The following is a 12,510-nucleotide window of genomic DNA, read 5'->3' on the forward strand; positions in this document are numbered from 1 at the left end:
ATGGGACATCAAAGCTTCCCCCACCCCTATCGCTGGAGGATCGGTAGGGGCCCCAATACATGGCTATGCCATGTATTGTGTATATATATATATATTTTTTTTTATTATTATTATTATTTTATTATTATTATTATTATTATTATTAATATACATTTGGTCTATCTATAATACTTTAACTGACCCGGCACATACTGGGTCACCTAAGTGTCCATCTCTGTGCTTTGCTCCGCCCCTCTGGAAACCCCCTTCTGAAAATCCTGCGTTTGCCACTGGTCTCGCCTTCCTACTAGATTGTAAGCTCCTCTGAGCAGGGCCCTCTTCCCTCCTGTTGTCAAAGCCCACTTCTCTTCACATTTCACTCACAGCGCTCCTATACTCCAACACTCAGTGACCATCTTTGTCCGCATACTCCTCTCCATCATTGGCATCAAGCCTCTAGCTGTATGTTGATTGAGTCCTCACTACTTACATTTAATCTGTAATGTGCGCTATTTATTTGTACTGTATTTTTGTTATTTATTCAATGTTATGCCAAGCTTTGTCTCCCTGTATTGTTCCTTTGTACGGCGCTGCGAAACACTTGTGGCGCCTTATAAATAAAATTATAATAATAATTATAATAATAGACAGTAAAAAAAAAAAAAGTATTCACTTTTCATATGGATTTTTTAAAAACAATATACACTGAACAGACAATCACGCATATGATAACACGATGTATTTTACAGCTAGTTATACAATAATACGATACAATAATTAACAACGATATTCCACTTGTTTTATTTTAAACTTCGATTAATGAATATACATAACACAGCTCTCTCCGGCAGGGACGCGAGCCTCCAAGCTTTGTGCATCCATCCCACTACGATGATGATCATGTGACGGTGACGTCACCCGGCCTCTCCTGCTGCTGTAGTCCCATGGAGCCGTAGCACTAGCACAGTAGCAGATTAGCCGTTTCTTATTTTACCCTGGTAACAACAACAAACATCCCCGTTCTGTTTTAGGTAAACCCCGTTCCCGATATTGTATCCCCGCAGGGACGTCACTGGTGCTGTAGGGATGCAGTCAGAGGACGCCAGATACCTAAAGAGGTGAATTTGTCTTTCATGTTTCCTGGGAAAGGACGTTTATTATGGTGTCTGTGGTCACTGCTGGTTAATGGACAGTAACCATGGCTGGCGTACTGCACATTCGATTTGATATAGTATATGCATATATTTGCGGACTGAATGGGCAAAACCCAATCCTTTGTGATGTATGTGAATGTATCAAATGTGGCCTATGGCTGTACAGGAGATGTAATACAGGAAAAGGATTTATCATTGATTTTTGAGGGGTGGGGATTGTATTTCGTCTATGGTATTTGCTGTTTTAAAGTACAGCTGTGAATGTTGAAACAGCATGAAATATGTAATGTACAGTAATTCCTAGGCACAATGTATGGTTTATTTACTAAGATGGAAGTTCTATTAATCATTGTATTTAGTAAGTGCTGATGTGCATTTGAACGATCACTGTTTCATACAGTACTCCAACATTGCAAATTCTCCTGTATTCCTCTACAAACTGTGGGAAGTATAATGGGTAATGTTTGCAGCCACGAATTGTCATTATTTTGACCCTTTGATGGGCTCCTCATAGCCATCATGATTAAAGGAATAGCCACAAAGACATTAAGGCAGTGGTCCTGCTTGCAGTTATGGTGCTATAGCAACCGTGCAGGACTCTCCCCACCAACCACCTCCGTCCTTTGTTGAGTGTGGAACCCTCACGCTCACTAGGGCTCATGGGAAATATAGTGTAGAGGTCCATTCAGGTGCTGTGCTGACGCACCACTACAAAAGCAGTTTGGGCACCATGTTCTCGGAGACCTGACCAGTAGAGTCTGTCACAATGTCATTGTCTACCACACTGTTGAAAAGATGGCCTGAAGTGCTTGAATACAGGCCCCCTTTCTTAAAGCGCCTTTGTGGTGTTAGGTAGGAAAATGTTAATAAATAATATTTACCTATAATATATGAAATTTTTACATACATGACAACTTAAATTAATAATATTTTTGTGGTTTATGTCTTTTAATTTTTATTTTAGGAAAGTGAAAGGAGGAAACATAGATGTACATCCAAGTGAGAAAGCTCTTGTTGTTCACTATGAAGTGGAGGCTACTATTCTTGGGGAGATGGGTGACCCAATGCTGGGTGAGAGAAAGGAGTGTCAAAAAATGTAAGTTCTAGTCCATATTGTACTCTGCCAGCTGCTGCTCTGTTTCATGTCAATCCTGTTCACTTTGTGTTTCTCATACATGTATAGGAAGGCTCTGAGGGACTGTAATGACATTGTATTTAAATACACAAAATTGAATATGGAGTTGGTCCTCCTTTTGCAGTTACAACAACTCCCACATTTCTTGTAAGGCTTAAACAAGATTTTGGAATGTTTCTGTGGGAATTTGTGCCCAAACATTCTATAGAGCATTTATGAGGTCAGGCACTGATGTTGGACAATAAGGTGTGGCTCGCAATCCCCATTCCAATTTATCCCAAAGGTGCTTGATCTGGTTTAGGTCACTCTCTGTGCAAGCCGGTCAAGTTCTTCCACAGGAACTCCTCATGTCTTTAAAATCTTAACATTGTGCACTGGGCCTGAGATAGAAAAGTACCTTCTCCAAACTGTTGCCACAAAGTTGAAAGTATAGTAATGTTAAAATGTCTTTAGTAGGCTGAAGCAATAAGATTGGCCAGCACTGGAGGTAAGGGGCCTAGCCCAAACCCTGAAAAACAGCCCCATACCATTATCCATCCTCCACCAAACTTCACAGTTGGCATAATGATGTCAGATGGACTACATTGTCCTGGCATCAACCGAACCAATGACTCGCCCATCTGACTTCCAAACAGAGACGTGTGATTTGTCACTCCACATGTTTTATCTGTTCCTTAGTCCGGTTTCTGTTTGCTTTACACCATTATGTAAAACGCTTGGCATTGGACTTGGTAATGTGAGTAGTGCATGCAGTTGCTTGGTCATGAAAACCCTTTACATTAAGCTCCAGACTCACAATTTTTGTGCTTACATTAATGGCAGTGGTACTTTGAAACTATTAAGCTATGGAATCAGCAGATTTTTGGTGACTTTTATATACCAGGTGCCGTAGCAGTCGTTGATTCTGCTCTTTAATTTGACATGGTCTTTCGCTTCATGGCTGAGTTACTGTTGTTTCTAAATGCTTCCACTTTCTAATAATATCACTTAAGGCCCATACAAACTAGGCGATTTTGAGCTGAAGGCTGCTCAAAACTGCAAGTTTGAGTGGCTTTCAGCTCAAAGCCGCCCAGTGTGTATGGCCCGGCGATGATCATCCCGCATCATCGCCGGGAAAGCTATTACCAGCAGATAGGCGGCTTTGTGGAAGACTTTGCATAGCGCTGCGCCACTCAGTGTGTATGCACTGGGCGTCTTTCCCCCCAGTGATGACAGCGGTCATCACTGTCCATACACGCTGGGCATAATCGCCCAGTGTGTATGGACCTTAATACAGCTTAAATAGATCCTATGCATACATAGTACATACATAGTCCTTTGTGAGTTGAACCATGGGAATGTAGCGAATTGTAATCTCAACTCCAGTTTATTAGAAACTAGTGAAATGACTGACTAGTTAGAGATGTAACAGACTTTTTTCTTAATTAAGTTACATTTATTTAGCAGGAACATCTGAAAAGTTTCACCTGCTAGATTCTTTTTTGAATTTGTCCCTAAACTGTAGTATGCCAGCTCCAACTTGTAGTGTTTTTGTATTTATATTTACAGGATGGCCATCCCACCAGTATTCAAAAACTGTTCTCAGAATTTTTTTTTCTAGCTTGTTGGCATTAAGCAGTAGCCATGTAGTGGCACTGTAATACAATATTGAAAAATATTGACATTGATTTTAACTTAGTATAATCAATGCAAAATGAATTATTTAAATACATTTTTAAAATGTTTTAAGCTGAGTACAGTCCTAAAGATTTTGAACATAAATGAGAGATTTCAGGGTGCATTTTGGTTAAACTGTGAGGAACATAGTACCATCTATAAAGCAATTTGAACATAGTCTCCTTTATGCAAACATATAGCTATTTTTGCTATATATTTTTGTGCTCCTACCCAGCATACAGTGTGGAAATATGGCCTTAATGTGGGTCTTTATTCAGACTTGATCGCAGTACAAATTTGTTTGGAAAATGGGCAAAACCATGTGCACTACAGGTGGGGCAGATGTAACGTGTGCAGAGAGAGTTAGATTTTTTGTTTCTGGGCAGGGGAAATACTGGCTGCATTATTTTTACACTGGAATTTAGATTTCAGTTTCAACACACACCACCCAAATTTAACTCTCTCTGCACATCTGCCCCACCGGCAGTGCACATGGTTTTGACCATTTTCCAAACAAATTTATACTGCAATCAGATCTGAATAAGGGCCATGGTGTGGAAATAAGGTCCTTGGTGCTCTTACCCAGTGTACACTGTGGAAATAAAGCCCTTGGTGCTCCTACCCAGTGTGCAGTGTGGAAATAAGGCATCGCTTCTCTGCCTTTTGGCTAAGATCAAGTGTAGTATCTGTTCTTATCAGTGGGTATGGACCGACCCCTGGCAGAAGAATAGAGAAAGGCTGGACTGAGTAACTGGGGTCTCTATACGTATTTATTTATTTTTCCTCTCTCACGTTTGTCACTTCATGTTTTTTGTTAGTTTGCCACGTTTTTTATGGGCTGTGTGTACGATCCTTATGGGCTACCGAGGGTCTCCCGAAACTTCGGTGTGGACGACCCACCCACCTACCCTAACCCTTCCGGGGGTTAAGGGAAAAGGGTCTCTCTGAGCTTCGGCGAGGAGGACCAACCGATCCCTATTTTCCCCTCTTGTGCCTTTTAGCTGAGAGGGGTAAGGGGAGTAACGGAGCCCTTCCCCTTTGGGAGAGGGTCCATATGTACGTACTCCCCCTATGCATGATTTAGGTTACTGCACTGGGTGTTCGATCACCACTCGGGCTCCAGGAAAAAAATTAAATAAAGCCCTTTGTGCTCCTACCTTGCATGCAGTGTGGAAATACGGCTCTTGATGCTCCTACCCAGCATGCATTGTGGAATTAAGGCCCTTTGTGCTCCTACCCAGCATGCAATGTGGAAATAAGGCCCCTTGTGCTCCTACCTTGCATGCAGTGTGGCAATAAAGCTCTTTGTGCTCCTATCCAGCATAGGGGTAAATTTTCTAAGATGGGAGTTCTATTTCAGATGGGATGTTGCTGTGGGCAACCATTTAGATACTATCTATTATTTTCTAGAAGGTACTAAATAAATAAGAAGTCAATTCTGGTAGGTTGCCCATAGCAACATCTCATGTGAAATAAAACTCCCATCTTAGTAAATTTCCCCATACAGTCTGGAAATAAGGCCTTGATGCTCCTAACCAGTGCACAGTATGGAATTTAAGCCCTTTGTGCTCCTACCACATTAAATTAAATTAAATACTAAATAGAAGCTGACTGTTAATTGGTCACACATGGATTGTTGAATGAAAATGTCAGATTTGCAATAATTGAAAAAACTGTGTTAAGGTGCCCATACACGGTCCGTTAAACGGATCCGTTTGGGTCTTAATTAGCATGCATCGTATCGGATCGCATGCCTAGTGCATGCAATGCGATCCGATACGATGTTTAGCTAGTACAAAAAGTATGTGCAGCACATACTTTTTGTACCGTACTATGTGATGCGCGGGAGCGCGCATCGCATAGTACAAAACGGACGGTCCGGGAACGGACCGTCTATGGGTACCTTAAGAGATAGTTGGGCAATTGGGTACTTGTTTCCTAGCACGGCCACACCGATTTACATCGGGGTGGTCGTGTCGGAAAAATCGGGTCGATCGCATCGCATGTGATTTGGTCGCATGCGATGCGACCGACCGATTTTCGACCCGATTTTTTTTATTGAATGAAATGTAAATCGGGTCCCTGGGACCCGATTTTACATTGGATTCAATGTAAAATATTCCCAACCCCCCCCAATTTCACGGCGTACACCCCACCCCACGATAGACGCCATCCCGAAGCGCGGCGAGCGCAGCGAGCCCGCGAGGGGCGGCGGTGCGCGTCCTCCGACCTTTTCATTCCCCTACTATCCACGTCGGCGTGGAGTTTAGAATAGAATAGTGTGGCGAGCGCAGCGAGCCACCGAGCCCGAAGCGTGGCGAGCGCACGCGTATACCTGTGAAGTTATACGCGTCCCCTCGCGGGGCTCGCCACGCTTCGGGCTCGGTGGCTCGCTGCGCTCGCCACACTATTCTATTCTCAACTCCACGCCGACGTGGATAGTAAGGGAATGAAAAGGTCAGAGGACGCGCACCGCCGCCCCTCGCGGGCTCGCTGCGCTCGCCACGCTTCGGGTTGGCGTCTATCGTGGGGTGACGACGGGGACATCTATAATGTGAAATGGGTCATATTGGCCCATTTCACATTTTTCACATTTTTTCACGATTTCAATGTTAAAAAATCTTTTAACATTGAAGCCTATGGAAAAATCGGGGGCATCGCTTCGGGACCTATGTTAATGGTCCCGACCGACGCGATGCCCCCGATATTTTACCTTTCCCGACACGATTTCAATGTTAAAATATTTTTTAACATTAAAGCCTATGGAAATATCGGGGGCATCGCGTCGGTCGCGTCGGGACCAATGTTAATGGTCCCGACCGACGCGATGCCCCCGATATTGTCTCCTAGCCGGCAAAATGGACCTGATTTCAAAGGAAATCGGGTCCATCGTATGGATCGTGTACCTTAACTTAAAGGTACACGATCCATAAGATTGTGGCCGTGCTAGGAAACAAGTACCGGCAATTGTTTTAATCTCATACATGTACAAAGTTGCAGATGAGGTACAATATATCATAGCATGAGAAAAAGCCATGTTTTCTGTAGATTCAGACTCATTCACAAATGTAGCAATCTAGAAATGTAATCTTGTCACTTCCAGTTGTTTTATTTGTGTGAATGAGATGCAGATTTTGAGTAAAAAAGACGCTTGGACCGGAATCAGGGGGGGCTGTTTGGTGTGATTGGAGTCAGTGTATGAGGACACATCTGTATATAATATTGCATACAGACAGACATGGATACATTTAGTGGTATTCTACTACGAAAAAAAATAACCCATACTTTTGTCACTTTCAAGTTATGGCAGAGAAAAATAATTGTCATTCATCATAGTATATTGCATATGTAATATAAATTAGATCCTGCAGTTAATTTTGATTCACCAGGATATTTTGAATAGTAAAACAAATAAAATTGGCATGGACAAAAATAATGGGACCCGTAACCTAATATTTTATTGTTAAGAAGCAATCCCTGTAATCACGCACTTTCTGAAGTTCTCAGTAAGATTTCTGCACCTGTTAAAAGGTAGTTTGGCCTTCTTTTCCAAAACAAACTACTGCAGCTATATCTCAGGGTAAATGTGCGCCTTCACTAGCCTACATATTTTAGCTCTTTCCATGGGCCAGCTCAGAATAGTCTGCGGTTTTCTTCTGCATTCTTAGGGATTTTAGAAAGCAGAGATTTGTAAGTGGTGGCTTCACCCAGGGCACAAGGCTCTTGATGCAGCACCATTGCTGTGTCATTTGTGTCTAGCTAGCAAGGTGCCTGGAACTTCAACTTGCTGCCAGTAGTGCTTCTGAGGGTACCCATACTGCAGTGTGGTTAATTCTTCCTGCTGAGAGTGGCCCAGCCTCCTCATGGGACATCTCATGTCGGAGACCCAGGCTTGCACAGGACGCCTTTTGCCTTTTTATGTTTTTGATGATTATCCTGTTGTAAAACCTGTAAACTGTAACGGAGACAAAATTCTCTGATACTGAGCAGTTTCCAGAATTCCTGGATAGTCTTGAGATTTCATTGTGCCCTGTACAGATTTAAGGCGCCCGATGGAGCAAAGCATCATCAAAACCCAACTTAGTATCCTCCATGTTTCACAGGGGTTGGGATCGTTTGGTCTACAGCAAGTTGGTTGACATGGGTCTAGGTCGACATGGGTTTTGGTTGGCAGGCCAATAGGTTGACACAAGCATTAGTTCGGCAGTGTCTAGGTCGACAGTCAAAAGGTCGACATGGTTTTTTTCCACTGTTTTTTTACCCGAATGGCATCAGTTGACATGGACACAGTTTCCAGTGCACCGCATCCCCTAGCATTGCTCATTTCCCTCATGATGCTTCAGGCACGGTGCGACGCTGCGCTCAGCACAACATTATATTCTCCCACCATGCCCTAGTGGATGGTAGGGAAGGAAATACCGCATGTCGGCTTAAAAAACAGTAAAAAAAAACATGTTGACCTTTTGACTGTCGACCTAATGACATGTCGACTTAACGGTGTTGACCCAATGCTTGTCAACCAACTTGCTGTAGACCCAGTGACCGTATACCATTTCACAGTAGGTAGAGTATGGTAAATTTTTTGAAAGCTTATTTTTATCATCTGTGAACGGTGTGGTTGATTCAATACGGTGCGCTATTCTGATCAGCGTGCTGCTAACTCCGACTAGTAGATTTCTCCTTGCACCCATCCTGGGGTGCATGCAGAAATCCAACAAAAATGCTGTTTTAAACCCTAGCTCGGGGCACATAGTACTTATAGTAAAATGAGTACCAGCATTCTCCAACTTACTGTGCATCGTGTTGAATCGACCCCATAGAGCTTGATGTGATTTGGCAATCTCAAGTTTTTTTCATCTTTATAAAAGTAATCCCCCTTGAAGCATGGTGGATTGTCAGTATGCATTTTAGCACATTCCAGTCTGATTTTTTTTTATGTTGTTTGTCCCAAACATGGACTCATCCTGGGTCTACATCCATGAAACTCACTGTCATTCAGAAAGTGCTGGATGATGTGATCAGACACTTTTGGCGAAGAAAAGCCATCCTCACCGTCCAACCCCTCCTCGCCGTTTTCATTGTTTTGAAAAAAATCCTTGCCAGCAGAGGACGGCGAGGATTCCCTTTAATGCGAGCCCGCTGCATTTTTGGCAAGCTCCGCCATTTTGATGGCCTACTCGCTGTTTCCACCTCACCTCAGGGAACAGGTGAGGTGGAAACAGCGAGTGAAGGGGAGGCCATTGAATACTCTGATGGCGAGCCATCGGCACTGCTCGCCGTGTAGCTCGCCATCAGGGGCTCGTTGCCTGCATTCATTATACCCCTTGTAGTTTTGCATGCATCGCTTTAAAAATTTTCTACTATCTACTAAGGTCAATTGTCCTCCTGCAGCCCTATCCAAGGAGGCTGGCTACAGTCCAAATGGACATTAATTTTTATAATATCTGTAATTGTAGTCATAAGAATAGGGCTTTAAAATGTCTGTCTATAGTTTTCTGTCTGATCACAGATAGCTCTGCCCTTTTGCTTTTTTTGGTCCATGTTACATGTGGTGCACACCGTAAGATCAACAGTTACTAATTTTCTCCCTTTAAATAGGCTGAAAGACTAATCCGAAATAAATTATGCTACTTTAAAATGAATGTATTATTTTTTCCAAGGTTTACCAAGCCATCTGTCCAGGTCATTTTACAATATCTTTGGAGAATATGCATTTAATTTAACTTCAGATTTTAAGTTCATTTTAAGTAATGAAGCATTGTTTTCAATGTGCTGTAAGGCCCTTTTCTCTTTCATCCAGCAGGGGCCACTGGCGTTCACAATGGGTAATAGAGCTTGGCTTGCTGGGAGCTAGCACACTAAAAAAACTTTAGAAAAGACTGGCTCCTCCCCTCTATTACCCAGCAACCCCCAGTTAGATTTTTGTGCCCAAGGGAGCTAGTCACAGTGGAGCACTGCTCCACATAACTTATGCACATTTTATATATTTTTATTTTTTTTATTTTTATTTATTTAATAATTTAATTTTTTCACATCTACAAAGCAGCCCTTCCCAGCTTCAGTAAAAGCTTGGGTCCGGGTCTGCAGCGCCCTGGCAGGAGCCAGTCGTCAGTCAGGACCTCTCTCAAAGGTGCCTGCCTGTACGCCAGCGTGTACCTGCGGCCCCTGGACAAAGGGGACCGTCATACACAGAAAACAGCCAGCCTCAGCGGTAAGTACCGCACGCGCCCCCATGTCTGTGTCAGTCCCCGCTTCAGCCCTGGCGCCTGTCACTACTCTGCGTCTCCCGCTTATGGATGCTGGCACACTCCCCGGCGGCTGGGTAAATCAGCGCTACTAAGCGCTTGGCTGGCTGCCGGCTGGAGGCGGCGTTACAGAGCGGGAGACGCTGGGGCAGGACGTAGGGGGAGTGAGGTTGAGCACGCGGCGGGCGCCATCTTGGAGGTGGCAGGCTAGGCGCAGCCTTTTGTTGTAAGGGGGATTTGTGTATACATGCAGATGTATATTAAATGTATATGTGGATGTATAGACATTTATCCCTGTCATATGTAATACAACATGAATAGTGTTTAAAGTCTGCTGTCTTTTCCTATACAGAGGATCTCACAGCTGCAGGTCAAGACCTTGCTGCAGTAGTAACCCCTTCCTTGCTGACTCTGTCACACATCCTGTGGGGAGTGTTATAGGGGTTCCTTATTGTGGGTTTAGGCAGATTCCCTCTGGTGCCCAGCAGCCCCTGGTCTTCCTGCTTTGTTCACTATACTGTGGTGTGTGTGTCTGAAGTGTGTCAGTAACTGATACTTCTGTGGCTGGAGCAATGACGGGCAGGTCTTCTACAAAGGCAGCCCAGAAGGCATTTGCTTGTTCCTCATGTGGGGACAAGTTTACTCAGTCCTCATCAGAGACTAGAAGCACCGTATGTACAAATTGTTCCTCACTTTTGTCCACAGAAGGGGGTCCTAGCACAGCCCCATCGTGGGCCTCTCTTTTGACAGGCGCTATGACTAACCTGTCATCTGAGTTAGCAGAAAGCCGTCAGGCTGAGCCGGCTTGGGCGGCCTCCCTTACAAGGTCGGTTGATCATTTAATGACAACTCTCACTTCGGCCCCAAAGACACCGGTAGTTAGGGCCAAACGGCCCCTCCCACTTATAACCTCCGACGATGAGGATTGTCCTCAGGAGGAGGCTGAGGAAGAGGAAGATGAAGAGTGGGAGGAGCTACCCGAGGAAATTCCCGAAAAGCCAGAGCCAACACACTCTGGGGTAGATTCCCTTATCCTGGCAGTACGCCAGGTTTTAAATATCCCTCAGGATCCCATACAGGAACCTCAGGAATTTGACTTGTTTGGTAAGGAACCTTCCCCTAGGGCAGTTTTTCCTTTCCCAGGACAAGATCAGTTGGCAGCGCCCTGGAAAACCCCAGACAAACGTTTCATTATCCCTAAACGTTTTTCAACAATATATCCTTTCCAGGCTTCTGCATTCACCAGATGGGAGACTCCACCTCCAGTAGATGACTCGGTATCCCGTCTGTCAAAGACGACCACGCTGCCTGTCCCTGGAGCTGCTTCGATAAAGGACCCGTCAGACAGAAAGCTGGAGGCGACACTGAAGGCAGTTTACACTGCGGCAGGTACTCAATTAAGGCCAGCTATTGTTTCTGCCTGGGTAAATAAAGCAGTTCTTAAATGGGCGGAACAGCTTAGAGATGGGTTAGAGGCAGGCACCTCCAGACAGGAACTTAAACTTTTGGCCGAGCATATCCAGGAAGCTGCTTCCTTTTTGGGGGAAACCTCAAGGGATGTCACCCAGATTTCGGCCAAAATCTCAGCTAATGCAATCGCTGCCCGCAGGGCTCTATGGCTCCGCTCTTGGACTGCAGATGCAGAATCCAAGAGGGCAGTGGAAGGGTTGCCCTTTACTGGGGACATACTCTTCGGTCCAGAATTGGACAAGTGGATTTCACAGGCCACTGGGGGGAAGTCGGCATTTCTACCGTCAGCTGCGCCGCCGGCTCGCCGGCAGTACACTGGCCCGTCATTTAATTCCTTTAATTCCTTTCGGCCGCAACAGCATTCCTTTCGTGGCAGAGGCCGTGGGTTCTCGCAGTCCTTTCGGGGTGGAAGAGGCCGTGGTAGAGCACAGTCCACCGCTCGTCGACAGGAACCCAAGCCACCAGCAAAACCGGTGGCATGACGGTCTCCCGGCCTTCTTGGGAAGGTCTCAGGTGGGTGCCCGTCTAATAGACTTTCAGACTCAGTGGAACGACACCACCTCGGATACCTGGATTCGACAGCTGATAAGAGAAGGATACAAACTCGAGTTCACGGAGAGACCTCCACGACGGTTCCTAACAACACCTCTACCGGGAGATCAGCAAAAGAGAATTGCTCTACTAGCGGCAGTACAAAGACTGCTAGACGCTCAGGTGGTAGTGCCGGTGCCGTCACAACAGAGGGGTCAGGGGTTTTACTCCACCCTCTTTGTGGTGCCAAAACCGGATGGTTCCGTCAGGCCTATCCTGAACTTAAAGTCCCTGAATGTATCCATTGTGTACCATCGGTTCAAAATGGAATCCATTCACT

General features: G+C 44.8%; 1 protein-coding gene and 1 pseudogene across 3 annotated transcripts in view; both read left to right on the forward strand.

Moving 5' to 3' along the window:
• Positions 1-872: 872 nt before the first annotated feature.
• Positions 873-12,510, forward strand: part of KIFAP3 (kinesin associated protein 3) — a 250,868-nt gene continuing 239,230 nt past the window's right edge. For all 3 annotated transcript variants that reach the window (XM_083156696.1, XM_083156699.1, XM_083156698.1), the window contains exons 1-2: positions 873-1,097; positions 2,098-2,229. In XM_083156696.1, coding sequence (XP_083012822.1) covers positions 1,066-1,097; positions 2,098-2,229 — 164 coding nt within the window. In that variant the 5' untranslated portion in view covers positions 873-1,065. The remainder of the gene's footprint in view (positions 1,098-2,097; positions 2,230-12,510) is intronic.
• Positions 4,572-4,730, forward strand: LOC146029941 (U2 spliceosomal RNA; annotated as a pseudogene).

This window comes from Crinia signifera, chromosome 8, assembly GCF_055691185.1.
Source record: "Crinia signifera chromosome 8, ASM5569118v1, whole genome shotgun sequence".
NCBI lineage: Eukaryota > Metazoa > Chordata > Amphibia > Anura > Myobatrachidae > Crinia > Crinia signifera.